The sequence below is a fragment of the Electrophorus electricus genome, chromosome 4, assembly GCF_013358815.1.
Source record: "Electrophorus electricus isolate fEleEle1 chromosome 4, fEleEle1.pri, whole genome shotgun sequence".
Classification (NCBI taxonomy): domain Eukaryota; kingdom Metazoa; phylum Chordata; class Actinopteri; order Gymnotiformes; family Gymnotidae; genus Electrophorus; species Electrophorus electricus.
The window spans coordinates 8,334,207-8,357,682 of NC_049538.1; the positions used below are offsets into that span (position 1 = coordinate 8,334,207).

A 23,476-nucleotide genomic window follows, 5' to 3' on the forward strand; every position below is an offset into this window, starting at 1 on the left:
AGTCATCCCTCTAGAAAAGAAACAGGAAACCTTTAAAAATCAATTTTATTTTGCATTCCATTTAACAGAAGTTGAAATCCTCATGGGTTTTAGCCAGCTCACATCCATCCTGAGCAAGAAAGGGGGGAGAAGGCCATCAGTGACACAATACATACTGCTCTTCAATTCCACCCCAATCCCAAGCTCAGTCCCATATCCGCATGTTTCATCCAACAGTCCAATTTGAACAAAGGGTTTCATCACTGACTTGGATTCCTGACTATAGTAAGGACCTATACTGGTCAAGGCTTACCAATAACTGGACGTGGCATGACATTGTTACAGCCCTCTCCACAGGTGGCTCAGGTCTACTGGACTGAAGGAGAAACCAGAACATATTCAGAAGACTTACACAGCAGAAGTAAAGCAGCACATGCTGCCTTCTGATCTCAGTCCCATATCCGCAAGTGTCACCCAGCAGTCACTAATCAAACAAGTCATCCTTGATCAGTATAAAGCAAGTTCTGATCTATAGTGAACAGACATACCTGGCATTTGACTTCAAGCATACACCTTGGACCTTTGCACCAGGGCAGCCCTAGCCAAGAAAATGAACATCGTTTTGGATCAAGTGTACAGTCATGGATATTTCTGTAGGGCAGTCGGTGTCCCCCTTGCATGTTAGAATCTCATGCGCAAGAGCAGAAACTCCAGAAACATGCAAAAACCCACAAGAACTCAAATCTACTGTTCTCACCTGTCGCTCACGACCCAGGCCCCTGAAGAGGTTTACAGATCTAAAAATAAACAAACTTTATGAAGTACAAGAGCAGGTGAAGTCCAAGAGCTGTTCTACACAGCCTGACTCAGGAAAATGAGGATTTAAGATTGTCTCATAACAGATCTGCTCTCAGATAGGGCAAGTGGGTCATCATAGTCAAGTCAAAGTTAAGTGGTAAGCAAGAAAGGCATTTCAGTTTACCCCTTTCCCGTAGAGCTCTGGGCGATCACCTCAGTCCCTCCTTCAGCAAAACAGGAACGCAGCTAAAAGGAAACCGGTAACATTTAAATACATTTAAAGCAAGTAACAGAACAGTAGATTGGCCAGTGTCAGATTAGCAACCAAATATTTCTCTAGCTCAGAATTCAGATTATGACAACTGGAGTTGCTATCAGATTACCAGCACTGATACGTAGCATTCCGTCTGGAGTAAAATATAGGCAGCTGCAAATACACCATTGATGGGTGCAAAGTAGCCACACGCTAGAATACGTATTTACTAATCCAGTGGCTACTGCAGTACCAGCAGTTTGTCCTTTCATTTAATGTTGCTGAAACGACTAAAGTAGCAGTCGTACAGCGACCGTCGGTAAAAGTAATACTATAGGTCTCTTTTTGACCGTACCTGCTACAAGTAACAGGGACGACTTCGATAAAGACCACACAGGCGCATGCAAAGGTACACGTGGAAGTGTTAACCCAGTGGTTAAAGTACTTGACTTGTAATGGGAAGGCTGCTGGTTCAAGCCCCACCACCTCCAAGTTTCCACTGTTGGGTCCCTGAGCAAGACCCTTAACCCTCAATTGCGCAAGTTGTAGACAATCAATTGCGGCTCAAGTCGTTTTGGATAAAAGCGTCAGCTAAAAGCCGTAAATGTAACAGTTAACTCAACTAATGGAGCAAGTTTCACGTATATCCTTAGAATTTGCGTCGTTACCTTGATCGGAGTGCTGGCGGATGCATTTCATGGCAAAGCTGCCTACGATTCTGCGCAGTCTTGACTGTAACGAATCAAAATGAGATTGAGTGGCGCATACTTGATGGTGCAAGGTTTTTAGGACACGCTTTTAAAATTGACGTCGACTATCCTACCACAAATGTTGCCGTCAGCTATACACAAAAAACTGAGCAGCGACCGTCGGTGGAAGTTATACTGTAGGCTCCTTGGTGACCGATTTAAGCACAATATGTACAAAATCGACGTTAGGGGCCGGGAGAAACTCCTAAATATGCACTTGTTAGCAGCTACAACTAAATTACAGCAAAGCATAGTTTCACACAATATGTAGTTGTTGGAGCTTATGATAGGCTGCAGTATTTTTAAATGAATGGACTTGCAGCGTTGTTGGCCGTGTGAGGCATGAGATCAAGTTAACGTGCAAAAGTTCAATGTATTGTTTTACTCATTGGTAATCTCGAAAGCCACATATTATTAAAGTCGAATAACACAAAATTAGAACCAAATAACCGCCACAACACTTTGGATGGTTAAGGATTACAAATACGTACCCATACTGCCGGCATACTTCGCGAAAAGGAAGCGAGCTGGCGGCGTTTCCTCTTATTTCCCCGCTCCTTTTCGCTGATTGGCCGGAGGATTGCGTTAAAGCACAGAGCATCATGGGAGTTATAGTTCGAAATAATAATAAAAAAAAGCTTGGGTATAATCATGTAGAATTTGTTTTATAATGTAAATAATGCATTTGGTATGGTATATAGGTAGAAATCCATAGTTGTATGATGGCATAACTTTATCCTGTGGGTTAATACACAACATATTTCTTTCTCTGTGCTTCCAAATACAGCGCCAGATTACTGATCTTATGTAACTGTCAGGATATAGTTTAAATTTAACAATGAATATTAGCATTAAAATAGTTGGAAAAGTGAGAAAATGGCTCTAAATTAGAAAAAGCGGAAACCACATGAGCACATTAGTCGCCAAGTGGAGTAATCATTCAAAGAATAAATGTTATTGGATACAAAGCATAGACGGTATATAACAAGGCCCGTTTGTCATATAGGCATATATTCTTAAAAGGTTTGGCTATCCAGATATCACGTATAGATGGGCAGGTGGAATAATCAAAAATATATTTCGTGATCCAACGTCTTGACTTTTTATCCTAGTCACGTGTTCAGGACCATGGACAGGGCTAATAACTGCCTCGTTCCATGATCAAATGGATACGGTTTAAGTTTAGTAGCAAGAATAATTTAACATTGGGACACAGTCATACAAGCTACTTAACTACATACATATACCCTAGTCGTAAAACTCTGATCTTCAGATAAATCGCTAATATGCAAAATTCCCACGATGAATTAACACACCAATTGATCGTTTTTGCGCAGCTGTAAAAGCTCGTAACAGTTGATTTAAAAGTGCGGATACTGCTGTGTTCACGGAGCTGTCAGATCTTTATTGCTGTCCTTTGGGCGCGGATTTATTACGACCATTCACCTTTGCGCACAGAAATGTATAATCCTATAGTAAAAGTAATTTCACAGCATTTAAATTACAGCACGGTTAACGATTACACTTCGAAGGTTCCCATATAATCTCTTATCAGAAGCCCTGTCACAGTGTCCCTGCAGCGCCTGCAATATTTAATTCACTCTTACCGTGTTGATTTTTGTCCAGCTCTACTTAAGATGAATAAAACTGTAGGTGTTAACAGAACACCGGGAATTTTGACACTTGCGCATGTAGTGTGTGTCCGGAAAATGTTAAAGAGTTAGTGGCCCGCGTCGTAACTGAGTAAATTATCCAACACTCAGGTGCTCGGATCAGGACATGAGGCACATCTATGATCACATGACTGCAGCAGGACCAGCGCTCGCTCGCACGCACGCACGCGCTTCTCAGTTCCTACTCGTTAGAACGACCGTTTTCTCAATGTAAACACCGTCTCCGCGTGCTTTGTTTTAGAGACCGTTCCCCTGGGCTTTTACCTCGTCATGCGATGGATATTCTGTGGCAATATCAGTTCAGGATAATTTTACTTGGGGATTCGACAGTGGGAAAGTCGTCTTTGCTTAAAAGGTTTACGGATGGCATATATAGCGATGTGGCGGATCCAACGGTTGGTGTAGATTTTTATGCCCGCTCCCTAGACATAGAGCCGGGGATAAAAATTAAACTGCAGCTATGGGACACTGCTGGCCAAGAGCGGTTCAGGTTAGTGTTATATTAGTAGATTTTTCAGCCTGTTTTCTGGTTAACCATCTTCCGGCCTCAGCCATCCGCACCTGAGCTAATGATGTTTCCGAATTCTGACAAGGCATTTTCCCCCCCCCCCACATGCATTTCGTTGCACGATATATAGTGTGATATGTCTGAAATGCCAGTTTACATTAACATTTGTCACGTTTTCGGTTCCTTTACCTGGCAGAATTTCAGGTTAGCCGCGCAGCTAAACCAAATAAGCCGTGAAAAGTCAGCTATTGGGACGCCACCAGTGCGTTCTGGTATGACGGCCTCGCTTTGGTGTCGTGAGCTATATAACGTTTTCATGTGACATGCTTAATGTCGCTTTGTTATCAAAATATCCATGCATTAAGGTATCTTTAAACGATAGCATGCACGTTTTCTGCCAGTTAGTAGTGGTTAACCCCCTTTAGATCAGGTTTATGGCTCCTATGACTACAGTGGAATAGCAAGGTGCACTGCCTAATACTGAGTGAAGTAATGTAAATAAACAATCCATTCATCAGTCCACCGCCCCGCGATGTGAGTCAGCTTCAGATCTAGTGGGTTAAACAACTTCCTGTGCTCTCAGAACTTTAGTTTTCTCATCTGCTCATTCTGTATTCAAAACCACTGCATACCTCTGGGATTGTGCAAATATGTACACCCATTTTCCTAAAGAATAACATATTTTCACTATAAGAACTGTCACATGCTCTGTCTTATAGCCTACATGATTTTTCCTGGCTATGGCAGCCATCCCAATCCCATGGTTTAAAATGTTAATGTTATATGAATCACTTTAGGTTTATTAGTATTACTGTGCATGTGCAGGGTTAATTTTGTTTGGATTTAGTGCAATAAACAATGTTTATTGGTTTATTGTAAATAAAATCAAGGTGCATCAGGAATCAAAGTAGTTTGGCTGTTCAGGGGTCATGGAGACAGACTGAACTTTTTCTGCTCAGCAGGCTTTCTTGAAATGCATCATCGCTGTTCCTGAGGTTTGCCCAAGGAGGTGGAGATTTCAGTTCCAATGTGATCTTGCCCAAATTAGATATATTGAAGCATCTTTTTGCTGAAAGACCTGCAGCCAGACTTTAATGTTGTTGGGATCCTCATGTCACCCAGCTCTAAGTCTTGTCCTGTTGATAGTGCAGTTAGATGGCATGTACTGTATATTCTCACTGTGGAAAACTATAACCCTTCCTGGTCTTTCTCTATGTAACAGTTATAAGGGAATTGTTTTTTTTTTAGCTTCGTTAAGGTGACCACACCTTTACACCATATATTTTCAGGTTTCCTGACTAGAATGAGGTATGTTAGTTAGATTTCAATTAGAATTAGATTTCTATGTACTTCAAAATATACAATTAGCACAGTTAAAAGGTAAAAGTGTCATTGAAATAGGCAGGTGGAAAACTGGATCGCTTGCTGATGGCACAGTACTGATTTTGGTGCCTCTGTCTTTTCAGGTCCATCACTACTTCATATTATCGTAACTCGGTGGGCGGGCTCCTGATGTTCGACCTGACCAACCGCAAGACCTTCGAGCACGTCCGTGAATGGCATCGTGAGGTCAGCGAGGACATCCTCCCGCACCACATGGTCTACATCCTGGTGGGCCACAAGAGCGACCTGGGTCGTGAGCGCAAGGTGACCCGCGACGAGGCTGAGCAGCTGGCCGCCGAGCTGGGCGTGCGCTATGTGGAGACGTCGGCCAAGTGCAACAGTAACGTGGAGCGAGCCTTCGATCTGCTCATGCGTGACATCTACGAGCTGATGAAGATGGGCGAGATCGCCAAGCGTGACGGCTGGGACGGCGTGAAGAGCGGCCTCACCGCCAAGGTGCTCTACCCGGCTGAGGAGGAGGCCGAGAGGGAGAAGGGCTGTAACTGCTGACACCACCCACCCCCTCCACCTCCTGCCTCGCCGGCCCCCACTTGGCAGCCGCCTGTCCGTCTTTGCCGAGGCGCACACCTCACGCTTTCACGCTGCCATGCCGCCCCTGGGTGTTTCCGAGGGCCTGGGGCATCATCACTGCTCACCCCCCGCACTTTTTTTTTGTCGTTGGTCTCCATGATGGGAAATGTAGTTCTTGTTAACGAGAGCTGTGGATAGGTTCCGGCTCTGATTAATCTGAACTCGGATGGACGGAGCACAGCTGTCGGCAAGGAGAGAGGTCAGACCCAGGAAGACATTTAGTGTTGTTGGATGACTTGGGGCAACTTTTTGCTGAAAGACCCGCTGCCAGACTTTCATGTTTTTGGGTTCTTCATGTTGTCACTCAGCTCTAAGTCTTGTCCTGTTGGTAGTGCAGTTAGATGGCATGTAATGTATATTCTCTCTGTGGAAAACTATAAATGCTTCTGGTCTTTCTCCATGTAACAGCCATAAAGGAATTATTTTTTTAGTTTCGTTAAGGTAACCACACCTTTACACCATATATTTTCATGTTTCCCGACTAGAATGAGGTATGTTGGTTAGATTTCATTTAGACTGTGTAATTCAAAATGTATAATTAGCACAGTTAAAAGGTAAAAGTTTCATTGAAATAGGCAGGTGGAAAACTGGGTAGCACTTCCATGTGGTTTTGTAAAGTGTACACAGAGAGAATTTTTATAATTTCATCTGAAGTCAAGCTATTCTGGTATTGCCTTCTGTATACTACTGTGTCTTGTCGTAAACAGTCCAAATTAATATCTGCCAGGAATTCCATGTGCATACTTGCCAAAATAGTAAACACTCCATCCATCAGACATGGATCAGACATGGAGTGCTGTATGTATAACCTTGTAAATGAATAACTGTAAAATATCTAATATGCATCACCAAGATGCCGTTCCATCAGCTCAGAATCCAAATGTACCTAGCGCAGCCTGCCCCGCCTGCGGCTGCTCTCTGTGGTCAAACCACTGAGTCATGAAAACCTCCCAATGCCACCTGCTCCATCTCCAGCTGGCCTGAGGACCCGCGTTGTCGCCCAGCATCACCACCATCGACGGGCAAGCTGGCGACCTAGTCAGAGAATTGGGCGGAGCACTATAGTGGGCACGCAACTTCTCCCCCTGCTCTAGAGGGAACTGCCAAAATCTTTGCATTTGAGCTTTGTGTAGGCTGGTTGAATTTGGTACTTACTCTAATGCATACAATAGTGCATTCAAGGTCTATTAGATATGTATTTGATATATGCATCCATTGTTACCTCTAATACTCTCAGAATCTGTCTATTATTTTAATATGCAGAATGTGAGTGAAATGAGATGAGTTAATTACTCATTTTTGAGTATAACTCTTAAAACAATTCCAAATGTTTGGTGGCAACATTTTAATTCATTTTTTTATGAGATTCATGTGTCATGGTGATGCATCTTCTTTGGTTCTGCTAACCAAAGCACGACTTTTCCCTTTATTCTGACCCATGGTGGTGTGTATATAAATGGCCAGTGTCCTGCAGAGCCACAGCTTATAGCTCACATCGACTGTTCTACATCCATATCTCACCAGCATGTCATCAGATATCCACTTGCTCCTACTGTAGTTGACCACATGCAGTTTGTGTCCTTTGCATACATTCTGTTAACCTTGCCATGTGCTGTGTGTGGGTGTGGGTGTGTGTACATGCACGCTTCTGGTGTGCTATAAGGCGAGTGCATATAGGAGTCTCCAGAGTATGCTGTCCTGGGCCTTTACTAGCCAGGTTAAGATCTGGTGGGTGTTAATAGCTAGTCCATCTTAACTCTGAATTACTGGGCTTTGAAAAACACTTTACATATGAATGACTATATCTCTCCAATGCACAGATCCTTTATGAAATACTAAAATGTATGTTCTCTATTTTTCTCAATTTAGATCATAGTGCAATATGCCTTCCATAATCATAAAGAAATAATTTCATCACACAGTGAAAAAATTGATTGAATTTTAAATAAATTTGACCAATGCAGTAGATCTTGCCAGCACCAGATGTGACATGGGGAAGGTAATCTGGAATACAGGACCTCTTTTGAAGTTATGGTACTCCCAACAGTTTATTCAAAGCTGCTATACACTCAGTGCCAACAATTCATCCTTCACATGCTTCCTTCATATAAGTGTCACTAATACAGGGTTCATTTTGTACATGAGTGTTTTATATAAAGGCTTCTGGTATGTGCTGTAAAATAATTGCTTTTTTTGTGCATGCAGCTCATTCCACTAAATTTCTTTCAAACATCGGGTTGGCTGGACCATGCTTGAGCAGAGAGAGCAAGAGCTGTATTCAGGTGGTGGCATATTTTGCCACCAAAATAAAGTACAGAATCAATTTGGGATAGTTATTCTTGGAGTGTAAAAGCTAAAGTATATTTGTGTAGCTGTTAATAGTATCAATTCTTAGAAAGCTGTCAGAGAATAATAGAATATATATCAGCTGACAGTGACTGACAAACACAATCACAAGATGTAAGTTGTTATGAAGTAGATAATAAACGGTACCGTTACTGCCTGACAATAAAATAAGCATACAAGGCCTCACATTGTGACCTTTGTCAGTACATACTTGATTATTGTGCAAAACTCATTACTATAGTAATCTTCTGTACAAAAAGAGACTTTGAACAAATGCATTACATGCTTTATTTATATGCTACCTGGTTATTAAATGCTTAATTGAGCTTCCTTTTTATAGTAATTTTTATTACCTTGCCATTGCTTTATTGTACAATTGTACAATGGCGCCCCTCTGTGGTAGCAAAAAACTGCAATGACCAGCTTTTACTCCAAAAGGGGATGGAGATGGAATTTTATGAGATTCTGTTTCTGTTGTCAAATATTGTTATGGCCTGTTTCAGGCTTTCTCTGTTGCCATTTGAACTACTAAATCTTCTGAAAGGTAAATTCACTACAATAAATATAGCTATTCAAAACAGAAAAATGGTATGTACGAATTTTATAATTTTTTCTCCAAACTAGATCTCTCTTGCTCAGATGATAGGCAGCCTAAAAGCTCCATCCTGGAACATGAAGTCAACTGATCCTAGCATAAACTGACACAGATGGGTGAAAGAAACAAGTAGATGTTACAGCTAAAGCTTCTAGGAGTTATGTGCAACAAGCTTTTAGACTTTGTAAAGTGTCACTATAATGTTGTGATTTAATGTGTGGTGTGAAAATAAATGATTTATGTTTAAATAAAATGTCTCTACTAACTTAATTCTCTTCAGTGCTCACAAAAAAAAAATGGATGGGATAGCTTTTCAGAAACACAGTGTGTGTGTGTGTGTGTGTGTGTGTGTGTGTGTGTGTGCATGCGCACGCACGCACACGTGTTATTGCAGTGTAGGATATTTTCTAGTTACTATTAATTTTCAGTTTACAAAACCTGAATTCTAATGATGATATAATAATATTAATATCATTAATAAATAAAAACTGCCAAATAAATAAATAAATCGGTCACAAGTGGCAGTTCCAAGTTCAAGCACGTATGGGTCCTTGTGCCTACAAGGCCTAAGGGTCACACCAGAACCTGCTAAATATCACACCCATGTATAAACCTATAGTTCACAGGTCCACTCTTACCAGGACTCATAAAATCGGAAGAAAGTTGAGAAACAAAGTTTTGTGACTATTTGCAAAGTAGGTAATTGTGCACCATATAGCTTCCTGGTTGCTAATTTGTCTTACCATTATACTGCATTACATTTGTTTGTAAATGTATGTGTTGATGTCTCCAACTTTACCTCCCTTCTGCCCTTAAGCAGTTTGTACCTGTGAGGCCCGGTGAGGATGTTTTATTAGACTGAACATTCATTGACCTTTTAGCCTTTAGACAATGCTCTTGATTTTTTTTTTTTTAAATAACTAGACAGGCAGTCTGAATTTTGACATGATCAGTAATGGCAAATTTATTCAGCTCATAAATCTGAATTTCTATGGCATCCAACAGTTATCTGTAGTATGCATAAAATGATAATGTGAGTTTTAAGTATTTCAGATGTTCTTGTCCCTGTAGCGCCCCTTAAAGGGCCTCCTCAATTTGGACCAAACGTTGCAGACCAATTTCGAAAGGACAGGATCAAAGTCCTAGGACTAACTAGAAAGTGCAATTTTTTAAGAATGCAAAAAAAAACCCAGACATTTTTTAAAAGCACTTGTAATTACAAAGTTGTTAGGAGTACTGGAGAGAATCACATGAATCCAAATTTATATTCGTAACTGAAAATATATTGTAGTTATACTTGATTTTCATGACTGGTCAATGCTAAGCTTGTCAAATGCCTGCTGAACACTGATTGGCCAATAGCGTTCATGATTTTCGACAGACATTGCAACATATAACATATAACGTATAACATTGCACCAAACATACAGCATGCAAAGTTTCAGCTTGAACTGATGTTAGAATACTGAGGTGTAGCTTTCTATCTTTTACAGCGCTCCCTATTGACTTATATTCGCCAAACTAAACAGACGACCTTAGAATCGTGCTTAAAAAATGATCTGAAGTTTCATTAATTTCCTTAATGCACATGCACATGGCGGCTATATTGTTTTGAAATATTAAAATGATTTTTTAGAATTATTGAGGTTCAGACTCGTGAATATTTTTGACGATATTGTGAAACTTAATGGTTCCATATTGTGCTTTTATTTGGTTTGAGCCAAAGATCAGAATCTGCAAAAATGTTGTGGTAGAAGTTAATGATCTCAACGCGTTTTGCTCTGCTGTAGCGCCCCCTTCAGGCCGATTTGGCTCATCTCGCTCGCGAGAGGAATGGGAGGGATTTGTTGACTGAGTTTTATGCCTCTAGTCCATACGGTTTGATCTGCACAATGCGTTTTAGCGGGTTAAAATAAAAACAAACAACAATTAAAAAAGGGTTCCAAGCACTAGGTGCTCGAACAACAACAACAACAACAACAACAACAACAACAACAATAATGAGGATGTTTCATAGTTGTCTTCACATATACCGGGTCAATAAATACGTGCAAAGCTAATCGTAATGTTTTAATCGCTTTGCTCAGTGGCGCTCTCATTTTCTATTGGATGGACGGCATGTCTATCAGGATAGTGCATATCCCATAATGCTCTACATCCGATTTTCGCAGATTTATACAATTTCACTTTTTTGCTGAAAAAATGGTTTTACAACTATATAAAGGACACAATTAGTAATATACTTAAATAATGCCAGATTCGTATTTTATAATGAATCTTTATAATGATACTTTGGTTACCATAGCCGAGACGCATGGTATGTTTGGAGTCCTTCTCTACACCGGCAATGGTGAATTTAAAAAGGGCATCTGTTGTGACTAACACAGTAGGGAAAGGGACTCTCTAACTCTACTGCGGAATCGCTATCAAGAGATTTCGGATGCACAATTTTTAAAACTAGGGGCTGCTAATGATCGTCTGTCTTGGCGCCCCATATTTATTGTCAACAACAATTAAAACAGAAAATCGCCAAATAGGAAGTATAATACAACGTGTGCTTTTAAGGTACCCGATTTTGCAGTTTTACTATCCAGTAAAAATAAATCGCTGGTTTCCAGCTGTTTTATCCTTATGAAAACTGGTGAATGGGCAGTTTGTGGCGAAAGATCTTCCACGGGTCGTGCTGGAACGGAGAGCTACCAGGAAGTCTAGCTCCACAAACTGCGCATGTTCGCCAGTCTTTCGGAAAGGATGTGTCCGGCGTCGCTGTAAACGGTAAGGTCGGTCAACCCCAAAAATTTTGTTAATTTTAACTCTGCGCGCGGTGCTCGTGACAGAGGGCGTGCGTGAAGTTGATCGTTACCGAGCGCGGAGAGCGTCGAGACGCAGCCCACCGGCATGGCGGAGACGCGTCGTCGCGGCGCTGCTGTCCGTGTACGTGCCGCCGCACGGGGAGACGTCATTTTGAGGGGGAGTGAGACATTCAAACGCGCGTCGACCGACGTACCGTACGGTTTTTACTATCCAGCGGCACGACGCACAGCCCACGAACGTCTCGTAGCGCTTCTCCTTCACGATGAAAGCCGCCGTCCAAAGGGAATCCTGTTTTCTGTTCAGGTGTAGGTTAGCTTAGCATGCTAGCAGGATGTGTGGACAAACGAGATGGCACGCAGCTATTCTGTAGCTAGCTAACGTTCATCCGGCCAAATTATGGCTCAAACACGCAAAGGCTTCATATCAGCACCCGGGTGACCCAACGAGATGTGCTTTAGTTGGGTACTGACATTAAACACGTTTCCGCCGAGAGTCAAAACTTGGCCACCAAAACTAAACAGCAGTGTTCAATGTAGCTAAATCACCTAGCTTAGCTAATCAAAGTAGCATATAACGTTTACATGGCAGCGAGGAGGTGAAATCGTGTGCTGCTTGTAAGGTCACTTTTTCGAGGACGTTCTGCTGCTTAGTGAGGCCAGTCAGTTTTATTGATTTCAGTGTAGTTATCTTTCTTTAAAAAATACCATTAACTAAAATGTACGACAAGGGATGGGCACCTAGTGATGTGTATTGCTTAGTCGCTATTCTATGCATATAATTTCCACCCAGAAAACCTAAAAACAAAGTAAAAACCGGTCTTACTACGTAGCTAGCTACTAAACTTGATAGCAGCAAGCCATTCAACATTTAAATGAAAGCGAAATGTGTGATAAATGTTTCTATATCCTAAATAATGCATTCTGTTTCAGAGGGGGGAAGTATATGTCCTTCGTTAGTGTAAAAATGTAGCTAAGAGAAACATACTTTTTATTCACATTTTAAAAACAGACTCATTACTTTTAGTTGTTATTTGTTGTTTAAAAAACAAATCAAGCAAGTTCTATTAAGGCATCTCACCAAACGCCAATTCAGCCATCCAGCTGGATGTGAACCTAGAACGGGGGTGATATTGTTTTTGGATATGTTTTGGTTCTTCATAACTGAATAGGAAAACAGCAAACTCATTAGGTTTTATTGTTTTATAACTTTTTAGTTGTCTACATCCACATGAATTGTTGCTGTGTTTGTCTATTAAGGGTTTTCTCTGCAATAGAAGAAAAAAAAGTGAAAATTTGTCATTTTGCCAGTGATAAATGTGTGTCTAATACACTGGTATTCAAATCTTGACCTTCAATCTAAATCCAGTACTGGATTTTGTAATCCCTTATAGTTGATTAAATGATGAATGTAACTGGTTGGCCACCTCATCCCACCTGACTCCTAGATAAAGGCGGAGTGGAAAATCTGTGGGTCTGTGGTTGAGGACTGTGATTTGAATACCCCTGGTCTAAAAACAATTATTGTTGTGTGTTGCGTACATCTAATTAACACTCACTGCCACCTCTGCAGTGGAAAAATAGAATCATACACCGTTACGCCCAGACATGATTGTCACTTCAGTTTTCATTGTTCTGTTATAGGCAACAACAAATTTGGAGAAAAAATGCAAAGAACTGTAATGTTCATGAAGCATTCATTTAATTTGAAGCTGATATCCTTGGTTTATCTCAGCTATTGCCTTTCTAACAGCATTTATAATGGACGCTGGAACCCGGTCTTGTGGCCGAGTGAAATTTCAAATTTCAGACTGTTGCATGATGGGTTTGACTCGCTAAAAACTAAAAAAAATTATTGGTTTGTTTGTTTTTTTTGTTTACTGAGCACAAGAGAGGAGGACAGCTTTTTGGTGTTTGACTGCTCTACTTCTTCCCAGTGGGCACCAGGAGTGGGGCATGGCAGAGACAGAAATGACCGTGTCTGTGGGGGACGTGGTGGTGGTTAAGGCTGCTGAAGAAGATGAAGACACAAGGGCTACTGACGCCAGCAAGACGCAGGTCATCCTACAGCTACAGCCTATCGCATCTAGGTGAGTGAGCGCATACCACACATCTCATAAGGACACTGAGCAATAATGTCCAGGTCAGCCGCACACCAGCACCTCTGCAAGCCGAGAGGCTGCACTAGTTCAGTCCGCATTTATTTGCATTTATTTGCATAAAGAAGACTAAGTGTGGATTAGATTACAAGGCATGCGAGAGAGAGTATGGATTACAACCTGGAGTGTGGCAGAGAGTTTATTGGAGGCCAGAGCCTCAGGTAATCCATCACTGTAGCAGGAATGCGAAGGGCATGTGTGAATGGCTACAAATTAACCGAGGAGCACTGGCCCATGAGGGCAACCACAGCAGGGCAACCACAGGAAGATGGCTCACTGGCATCATGTTAGGCATAGCTGCAGTGATGATGGGTCACTCAGTCATGTGATTGCATAACCTTAGATAAACCTGGAAAGGGATACATGTTGTCTGTGTGTGCAGCACGTGACCTTTACCACAGGTGTGTAATGCAAACAACAACAATAAAAGTAATACTTGACTTTATATAGCACAGAGTCATACAAAAGGTCACTTTATAATATAGTAGTTAAAAAGAAATGTAAAAATAAAAATGTTAATAATAATACAGGTTTTCAGTGTGGACATTATTATTGTCCTGATATGTACAGCCGTGTGTCATCAGTATCGCAATGGAAGCTACGGCAATTTTTTCGCTTACATGTCCAAGATGATAATTGTCAGGTAGAAGAATTCTTAGCCTCTGTAGGTCTGTACTGAAAGCAAGCAGCACGGTCAAGAGCTCTGGCCCTCACTCACCCAGAGGTTTTCAGTAGATTATTGATGACCTTAAATAGCATCACCCAAGGATAGTAGTCTTGGTATTGTCAAGAGGTGCGAGAGGTACATCAGTTGTGCAAACATATCTGAAAAACCATTCGAGGCTGTGCAAGAAAATGCACTTTAGTTTTATGCGCCATTTTGTAAGTACTCTTTAAGCATTGATGGAGCATGGTGTCACAGGATCTTGATAATACACCAAGGGCCTTGTTCTAAATGGACCTCTCTGTCTGCAGGATTGGGGAGGACTCGGGTGCCACCGTCGTCACAGTGGAGGCACAAGGTAGGACAGCGTAGTGTCACAGTGGAATGATTTAGGGCCGATTTTCCCAGACTAGGGTTTGTCCTAAACTTTGATAAAAAAGGACTTTCATTAGTGAATCACAAACAACCCAGTCTAGGTTAAACAGTCCTTGGTATTTAACTCCCCCCCCCCCCAGTTTTGAGCTTGTCCTTGTGCATAGTTTGCAGGCTTCACATGTGTGGTGTATTTTATCGCATGTGTACTTGTGGTTATGTGCTTGTGGACATGCAATCCAGATGAAGCTCTAGTAACAGGAGAGGATGTCGAGCTGGGATATCCCATTACATGCGGAGAGAGCAAAGCTGTTCTTCTGTTCAAAAAATTCGTTTGTCCCGGTATCAACGTCAAATGTGTCAAGGTAAGTATCTCTGAACGGCTTCCGATTAAAAAGACTTTCAGAAAATGTGTCAGATTAGCAGCCCAGAGGTTTGTGTGGAGAAAAATGTTATGATTGTGAATCACTCGCCTTGAGACTAATAAGTGCTGCTGCTTGAGAGTCTTCTTGAATGAGATGTTACTATTCCGTCTGCATTGAGAGATTAGTGTAATAGCAACACACAATCCAATTTCCTTGAACAGCGCTTAAGACTGTGTATCACTTCTCCTGGTAGCCCTATTACGAGAAAAATAGTCATTTTAGAACCTAATCTCTAATAGGAACAGAGCTTGGGTTGCTTGCTAGCTGATTGACTCTCTCTCTCTCTCTCTCTCTCTCTCTCTCTCTCTCTCTCTCGCTCTCTCACTCTCTCTCTCTCTCTCTCACTCTCTCTCTCTCACTCTCACTCTCTCTCTCACTCTCTCACCAGTATGAGGACCAGCTAATCAGTCCTAAGCAGTTTGTTCACATGTCCGGTAAAGCCACTCTAAAAGACTGGAAGCGTGCCATCAGAATGGGTGGTGTCATGCTCAGGTAAAAGGGGTTGTGGGAGGAATCCTTTACACCTGACAAAAGAACACAGATACCCATAAATGACCCCAAAGTGCTTTTCATACATTCAGACCTTTAAAATGGATTAAAATGCACCCTAAATGAGTTACGTGTGGTTTTGCTTGTTTCTACTATCTGTTCTGGAGTACCTTTTCCTGTCTGGTTTGAAACCACGTCTACAATAAATCTGAGAATCATAATCATAATAGATGTGTACACATTTTATTATGGTATAATATAGTGTTATGCTGTATATGTTCATTGAATCCTGCCCATGACAACTGCTGTCTATTTCAGGATGCCATTTATGGTTCTGGGAGCGAGGACATATAAATCTTGTTTAGAGAACATGTGAATGCCTGTATTTGCCCCCTGTGTGTAGGAAAATGATGGACTCAGGGCAGTTAGACTTCTACCAGCACAGCACGCTGTGCACCAACACCTGTCGCAGCACCAAGTTTGACCTTCTTATCAACAACACTCGCTTTCCTCCCGACAGCAGCCTGCTCAGTACTCCCTCTTCTGTCCAAGGTGAGTTTCACACACACACACACACACACACACACACACACACACACACACACACACACACACACACACACACACACACACACACACACACACACACACACACACACACACAGAGAGACACAGATGGCCACCCTGAATTGACCTTTTTGTACTATGCTTACAGGCTCTTGCACATATTTATTGCAATGCTTACTAAACTTTACAAAATAGGAAATAACACGCTGGCTTGTAAACCCCAAACCCTTGAGAGTGTATTCTCAAAAATATTTGTGTGCAGTTCCTAGTTTAGCATGCTGTACCTGTGTGGTTTTCAGGGCAGGTTGCCATGGGTAACGGGGGAGAGGTTGTCATGCTAGAGGAGAAGCCCGAGGAAGCGTCTGCCTCTTTGGAATGGAGCTCAGCTACCGTGGAAACCATAGAGAAGAAGGAGGTGCCAGAGATATCTGGTGAGCTCCACGTACAACGTCAACAGCCTTTCGGAGAGCTTTCCCAAAGACTGTCCTCATGACCTGCCTTGTCTTCCAGAGGAGACTCTGAATTTCTGGAAGGGCATCGCTGACGTGGGCCTCATGGGGGAGGTGGTCAGCAACATCCGTACGGAACTGCTGGAGATGCTGAGGGGGGTGCAGCTCCACTCCGACCAGGCCGGCCTGCAGGACGCTGGTGAGCACGCAGGGGGCCAAGTACTGCAGTACTGCTCTGCGTGCGGCCCGGTTGAACATGCCACAGCCAGTTCTCTGAGCCACGCTCGCAAGGACCACAACGGAAGGTTTCAGCGTGGACTAGAGAGTTCGACAGTCACTTGGTTTAGACAGAATTCATTTTTGATGACAGTTGCAGGTTGTGCAGCAAAACACACGTGTTTCCAGACATAAAGTGGCTTGTCCACGCTTGCTGTGCTAGTGCACCTGCAGGTTTTGATGTTGACATGAAGGCGTGCTGTGTTTTTGATGCCGGCAGTCAGGCGTGCTGTGTTTTCTCTGTTGTGCAGAAGTGGCTGTTCTGAGTAACCTGGCTCAGGTGTTTGGCCTGCTGGACTCCATCAAACGCATCCTTTGCGTTCGGCGACAAATGACTGACCCAGGACAGAAACAGGTCCTCAAAACTCTGACAAGTGAGTACTGACAGAGAGAGCAATCCCTTGTTATACTCAAAATTAAAGCATTTTGGATTGTTTGTTTATTGTTTCCTCTTTGCTCACGTTGCAATGCCTTAAAGAGCATATCAGGTTACCTCAGCAATAAAGAAGTCAAAATATTAGAAAGATCTTGCAGACATTCTTTGTGAAGCATTGCATGCTTCTGTGTGTGTGTGTGTGTATGTGTGTGAAGCAGCCTGTGTAGTGTGTAAGGCTGCCTGTGTTGTGTGTAAAGCAGCCTGTGGGGGTGTGGGTGGGTGTGTGGTGCGGTGTGATGTGTGTAAAGCAGCCTGTGTCGTGCGTATTGTGCGTGTGTGTGTGCATGTGTTGTGTTGTAAATCAGCCTCTGTGTGTGTGTAGGTCTGGAGCAGCAGCTGGAGGAGCAGAAGAAGCAGCAGACTCAGAACTGGCTGTCTCAGCCCCAGGCCCTGGGCAGCCTTCTCTTGCCCTCCCCTCCGCCGGCCAAACGCGCTCCCAAGAGGCCCCGCCTCCAGCGGCCAGCCTCCGCCACGCTGCTGAGCCCGGCGTCGGCACAGGCCGTGGCCCTGCGGCCGCCCCAGTTCACCATGTTCTCCCCAATCACGCTGTCCTCCATGGGGCGGCCCTTCACCGTGGCCGGCCTGGCCCAGCCGGCCAGCACGCTCACGCTGCACACGCTGTCGGCCGGCTCGCAGTTCTTCACCCGCATCGCCACGGCCGCAGACGGCAAAGGCGAAACCATCACGTTGCACCCGACGCAGGCGCTCACGTTGCTGGGCACGGCGGCGGCGGCACCGGAGCCCGCCCAGCTGGGCACGGTGATGGGGCCCGTGGAGCTGTTGCGCCTGGCCCCAGGCACGGCTGGAGTGGCCCAGGACGGCGAGGTGGTGACAGGGACGGTGCTAGTACGGGAGGATGAGGGCCAGGCTCAAGCCGCCACGGTAATCGAGATCGACCCCGTTCCAGGGGAGCACAGAGTGGGCGTGGTGGCACTGCAGCTCGAGGGGGATCCGATGGAGAGCGCCATGACCTTGAAGGAGGGCGACGGGGAGGAGTCAAATGAAATGGTGGTGCAGGAAGACTCCGAGGAGGTGCAGGGGCAGTTAGAAGAGGTGCAGGGGCAGTTAGAGGAGGTGCAGGGCAACACGGAGGAGCTGCATTTGGAAACCAATGGGCAAATTCACAACCTGCAGATCTTAGTGGTGGAGGAGGAGGAGCAGACAGAGGCTGAGGACAAATCTTAATAATATGCACTCACACACACACACACACACACACACACACACACACTCTGACCGTTGAGATGGTCGGAGACGTTTGCACTTGCAGCCAAGTCTGTTTTTTGTACCTACTTTTCTTAATGAGGTCTGCATGGCCACGTTTGAAATCTGTGTATCTGCTTTTGTATGAGCTACTTCAGTATTCTTTTTTGAACTTCAGAGGATGCATGTGCATTTTGTTATGATTTTGTAGAAACAAGTTCAGTATTTTTTATTTTTTATTGGATCACAGAAGGTTAGATTGGGCACTTTTTTTTTCTTTATCATAGTGCCAAAGTGTTAGGGACCCCCATTACAACAATGCCCTGTTCCCACTAACCTAGAATTTAGACTCTAGTAGACTGTAATACTTGAAAACTGTGTAGATGCTTGTGAAACTAGAAAATAGTAATATTTGTACTAAGTTGTAACATCTTGGACTGTATTAGAACTTGCACATTTTATCATCATTTCAAGTGATCATTTGCCCTTCATCAAATGATGACTGTCAATGCAGTAACACTGTCTGGTGACTGGCTTGTGTGTGTGGAAACGTAACAGGGTACATCACACTGTTTAAGGATATGTGTTTTATCAGAGTGTTATTGTATATATCAGCACAATATAAAGAACTGTTGAGGATTATTTTTTGAATGTGTTTGAGCAAGTCCTTGCCTAAAACAAAATGGCCCTTCTGTTTCCCTTGATTATAAATGGCAGGTTTTATGTGGTGAACTGGGTTTTGTAGTTCTTCCTTGGCTCTACGATACTATATTGGAAACAGGCGGAGTAACGAATGGGCTATTGTGATTAAGTCCATAATTTTAGCCTTCAGTGGACACAAATAATTTATGACACAAAGAGATAAGACTGAAATACTTGTCTTGCCGGTTTCTAAACATACTTATTTAATTAATATTAATTTATTGTAATTAATATTTGCTCTGCATTAATAGGCAACATCAGAGGGGAATTAGTTGCACACATGCAGTTGTATTAAAGTATTTAAAGCATAAAGTGGAACATTTCTGTTAATCTCTGGAATAAACATTCCTTTTCCTCTACATCACGTTTATGTACGATGCAGAAATTAACTGCTTGATCCCTTCTGAAGAATAAATGCATCTTATTAACCCATAATCTCCCAACTGACTGCCGTTATACACTAGAGGTAGGGTTTGAAAGTAATCCTTGCCCTACCTTAAGGCTGTGGTCGTACCGTGGCAAAAGCATTGAGAGGCAAGGCTTAGACTGGCTTTTTTATGCTGTGCTAAACTCTTCGACCCCAGGGAAACATGGCCATTTTGACCGTGTATGCTCATTGAGCAGGATATTGTATGCTTGTAGCACTGCATGTGGGTCGAGACGGCTCGTCTCCACAAGAACAGGACCATTTGGCTCTGAAGGTGGCCATTGAGTGACAGAATCTTAGACAATTAGTGCCTGGAACTTCAATATTACAAAGCTCTGTGTGCATTCTGGCACAGGATAGTGTACCTTGTCCGTCTGATGCAGTTCTGTAAAGGAAATGGTTCCCTTGTTATTTACGGACATGCTGTATTGAACAAAAACTGTCAGCTATTTGTAAAATGCTACGGAGTACAAAGACAAGCCAATAAAGATATATTGGTTAACCAGTTGCACTGTTCTGTGTTTTGCATACCAGTGTATTAAAAAAAAAAAAAGGTAACTGCATACTTTGGCCAGCAGGGAGCGCTCAAGGTCCATCTTGACTCTGCAGCTAAAGCATACGCATGAGCAAGTGGTCGCTAACCACATTCATAAAAAGCAGAAAGGGATCGGGGCGACTTTAATCTTCCCGTCCCCGTACCTTTCTCTGTCGGCGGCCCCCTGCCTGTTTGGCTGTCACGCAGCGCATCGCGGCCGTGATGGGTGGGAGCTGTCACGGCGCCGGAGCCTTTGACGCCGGCCTGTTTGTGCCAGCCGTCATCACAGCCGCAGGGTCCTGTCAGCGCCCGACAGGCCAGCGGGGAGGGGCGGCAGGCGCCATAGAAACGCATTCATGTCTTTTCGCCGAGCGCTGTTTTATATTACCTTTTTTAAAAAAAAAAACACCTTTTTTTCGCAAAATGTAGCTGCTCCACGCGGTGTATTGCATGTTGTAGCCCGCGTTTGAATAGGCAGCGCGTTGCCACTGTATTCAGTCCTAAGAGGCGGGTAAAGGCCGGCCAGTTTTTTTTTTCCCCTTTGCCGGATACTGTTGTGTCAGCCGACTGAATCCTTAATGGGGTAGCTCACCTGCCTTTATGGCATGACTGTGCACACAGCCAGACAGTTACAATGACTTGGCAGCCCAAGATGAACTGTGCTGTGAGTTTTAGAGTGCTTGTCTCTGCTCTCAGTTCACTGTACATATGAGGCCTGGGCCGTGTGAAGCTTGCAAGACCTTACGGGCATGGAGCGGCAGGCGTGTAGAATGTGGGCTCGGGTCCTCTGGGATTTGAACTCCTCCGGATTCAATAGTACTTGCATGTGTTTTCACTACAGTGCGGAGGGGATTGTGACTCTGCTTCCTGCAGGCATTAAGAGTTGTTTCATAATAGGTCCAAAGCTTTCAATTTCATCCCACTCCATGCATTCAAGTCAGGTACTTGCCAAATAGCAAACTCGGATACGGCTATCATCAGGCTCTCGCCAAACCCTGTTGGGAGGACAGCGAAAACATCTCCATCAAGCAAAGCGTTCACAGCAGATGGTTTGTTTTTCTATTACTTTCATTCCTTCCGGTTCAACTAAAAAAGGTAGTAGAGCAACATCTGTGCCAATCGCAGGAGCTCTGGATATTACTGCACTTTCGTAGACATATGTGCCCTCCGTTCCTAACGTCCTCGCTAACTGGACTGTCCCTTCAGCTGATAAGAACGCACTGACCCCCTCCCCCTAGCCATCGTGCAGACAGAGGCTAACAGTTCAAAAAGCTGGTTCAGAAGGTTCAAAACAGCAACATTGCCCCATTAAAGGTTTGCTTCCTCAGAGAAGCAAAGGAGCAGAATATGAAAAGAGACTACTGCAATCTTAAAGGCCTGGAAATTCACATATGGGCTTGTCCTATCTATTTTCCACACTCGAATGAATCTTTTTTAAACCAGCATAGTATGCAGAAAGAAAGATAGTGCTTGAATAACAAACTATATGAGCCACATACACCCCACCCACCTTTTAGATAGGTTTGCACATAAGTTCATTAAATCAAATGTCAGATTCTGGCGACTGCTCATAATGTTGTGGGAATATGTTAGTGGACGCTTTGGAACTACCAGGACTTCTACATAAATGGTTCCTAAAATGTGACCAGACCATCTCAGTCCCAATAGTACACAAAGTAAACAAACTGTAGAAGACTGTACATTGCCACATATTTGTAAAGGATATATTTGATCCTTCCAAGTGTAAAGGATATTTATTTTCCATCCGTTTGGCTCCATTAGATTTTGCCCCATGCACACTTTAATCTCATGCATGTGCCCAACTAGTGTGTTAGCGTTTGGTTGAAAGTAACCCACAGCACAGCTATGCCACCAGATTGTTACAAGAATGCAATGGGAATTTTGTTTGTTGATTCGCAGGGACCAATTTACTGTGGTAACATTTTCTGTAGCTCCCAATGTAATTGTGGCAAACTGGTGTCTGTTGCCTCTTGACAGTCAGAACTATAATTACAACTGTTGTGAATGACCCTGTACCTTGGCCAATGAGGTGCAAATGCAAAGGTGAGATTGGCCGTTATTATCCAGACAGTGATATGGAGATACAGTTATGTTAATGCAAGATGTAAATGGGGTCTTTATGTGCGACTGTCTCCTTGAATACCCTTTGGTCTTGGCTGACTCTATTCACCACCTGACTCAAGGACCTACTTGCAGTTGTTTTAATCCTGAAACCTATTAACTCTACTATTACACTATTACTGTGGCAATTGCACACACACAAACACTCTCTCACACACACACACACAAACACACACACACACACACACACACACACACACACCGATATTCCAATGTAGAAAATGATTGTAGACTAAAGATCCTGTTCAGTCAAACATGAAGCTGTTGGGGGAAAATTCACCTGTTATCTTGAAGGTGATTAGGAGGCTGTCCTCTGACAGCATCCTCGGACAGGGACCGGCTATTTCTGTATCGTCCTTATTGGAGAGACAGGTGTGAGGATGACAGCAGCCGCAGAGTCGCCGTGGTGTGCCGAAGACTTTCCATGAGCCTTCTGGAGCAGGACGGTCAGGGCATGATTCAGCACGGCATTATGGGGGATGGGATCTAGGCTGGCGGCAGGTGAGGGCGATAGCACGCTTCCCCCTTCACAGTCCCGCATCGCCACGGCAGCTGCACGCAAGAGGACTCCGGCGACAGGTGCGAGGGGAGGCGCGACAGCTTAGGGGGAGGGGGGTGTGTGTGAGGGGTGCAGGAAGATGGACAGAGGTGCAAACTCCTTGGTAGAGCTGGAGATATGGGGCCTGCTCGTGTTTTGGGAGAAGGGGCGAGGGAGAGAGAGACGAGGGGAGACGTGCGCAGAGCCGGATCATCACCCTGTCTGTCACAAGCCTTGCCGTAACCAAAGACGACAGGACACACAGTGGGAGTGTGCTTAGAGCTGTCTCCACCTAATCAACCTCGCTCTCTCTCTCCGCCCCTTCCCTCTCTGTCTCTCCCCACTGTTTCCTTGAATTAATCCTCTGATGTGATGTGACTGGGAGTGGGGAGTGTTTTGATAGATTA

The 23,476-nt window shown here is 43.7% G+C and overlaps 2 protein-coding genes, 1 long non-coding RNA gene and 5 other non-coding genes across 13 annotated transcripts; 3 read left to right on the forward strand and 5 right to left on the reverse strand.

The window, feature by feature from the left end:
• Positions 1-27: 27 nt before the first annotated feature.
• LOC113577246 lies at positions 28-3,401 on the reverse strand. Its single transcript, XR_003410603.2, has 8 exons — positions 3,387-3,401; positions 2,271-2,343; positions 1,699-1,762; positions 962-1,023; positions 737-776; positions 528-577; positions 293-355; positions 28-109 (listed from the first exon to the last, which is right to left on the reverse strand). It is a non-coding gene; the product is annotated as an uncharacterized LOC113577246 (long non-coding RNA).
• Positions 421-491, reverse strand: LOC113577259. The gene has a single exon (XR_003410609.1). It is a non-coding gene; the product is annotated as a small nucleolar RNA SNORD99 (small nucleolar RNA).
• LOC113577255 lies at positions 840-921 on the reverse strand. The gene has a single exon (XR_003410605.1). It is a non-coding gene; the product is annotated as a small nucleolar RNA SNORD103/SNORD85 (small nucleolar RNA).
• LOC113577256 lies at positions 1,289-1,424 on the reverse strand. The gene has a single exon (XR_003410606.2). It is a non-coding gene; the product is annotated as a small nucleolar RNA SNORA16B/SNORA16A family (small nucleolar RNA).
• On the reverse strand, positions 1,843-1,976 carry LOC113577257. Its single transcript, XR_003410607.1, has one exon. It is a non-coding gene; the product is annotated as a small nucleolar RNA SNORA16B/SNORA16A family (small nucleolar RNA).
• A 194-nt stretch (positions 3,402-3,595) lies between the features above and the next one.
• Positions 3,596-9,123, forward strand: rab42a (RAB42, member RAS oncogene family a). Its single transcript, XM_027009754.2, has 2 exons — positions 3,596-3,942; positions 5,427-9,123. The coding sequence occupies exons 1-2, from the start codon at positions 3,728-3,730 to the stop codon at positions 5,851-5,853; spliced, it is 642 nt and encodes a 213-aa protein (XP_026865555.1). The 5' UTR covers positions 3,596-3,727; the 3' UTR covers positions 5,854-9,123.
• A 2,110-nt stretch (positions 9,124-11,233) lies between these two features.
• Positions 11,234-11,369, forward strand: LOC113577258. Its single transcript, XR_003410608.1, has one exon. It is a non-coding gene; the product is annotated as a U11 spliceosomal RNA (small nuclear RNA).
• Positions 11,370-11,566: 197 nt separating this feature from the next.
• On the forward strand, positions 11,567-19,276 carry gmeb1 (glucocorticoid modulatory element binding protein 1). Of its 6 annotated transcripts, none has more exons than XM_035525693.1 (10): positions 11,567-11,650; positions 13,623-13,775; positions 14,820-14,866; positions 15,124-15,245; positions 15,694-15,797; positions 16,198-16,346; positions 16,661-16,792; positions 16,872-17,009; positions 17,338-17,460; positions 17,845-19,276. In XM_035525693.1, the coding sequence occupies exons 2-10, from the start codon at positions 13,642-13,644 to the stop codon at positions 18,705-18,707; spliced, it is 1,812 nt and encodes a 603-aa protein (XP_035381586.1). In that variant the 5' UTR covers positions 11,567-11,650; positions 13,623-13,641; the 3' UTR covers positions 18,708-19,276. The 6 variants fall into 6 exon arrangements, with proteins under 6 accessions (XP_035381586.1, XP_035381588.1, XP_035381587.1 ...); XM_035525695.1 differs by having other exon boundaries at positions 11,629-11,655; XM_035525694.1 differs by lacking the exon at positions 11,567-11,650 and adding an exon at positions 11,676-11,809.
• The last annotated feature ends 4,200 nt before the right edge of the window (positions 19,277-23,476 follow it).

Excerpts from the sequence above, each read along its gene's own strand:
- gmeb1 (XM_035525690.1), top strand. The coding sequence starts at position 11,952 with ATGAAAGCCGCCGTCCAAAGGGAATCCTGTTTTCTGTTCAG. Across the intron at positions 13,776-14,819 it reads CTACAGCCTATCGCATCTAG|GATTGGGGAGGACTCGGGTG; the intron begins GTGAGTGAGCGC and ends CTCTGTCTGCAG. Across the intron at positions 16,793-16,871 it reads GGAGGTGCCAGAGATATCTG|AGGAGACTCTGAATTTCTGG; the intron begins GTGAGCTCCACG and ends CTTGTCTTCCAG.
- rab42a (XM_027009754.2), top strand. The coding sequence starts at position 3,728 with ATGGATATTCTGTGGCAATATCAGTTCAGGATAATTTTACTTGGGGAT. Across the intron at positions 3,943-5,426 it reads GCTGGCCAAGAGCGGTTCAG|GTCCATCACTACTTCATATT; the intron begins GTTAGTGTTATA and ends CTGTCTTTTCAG.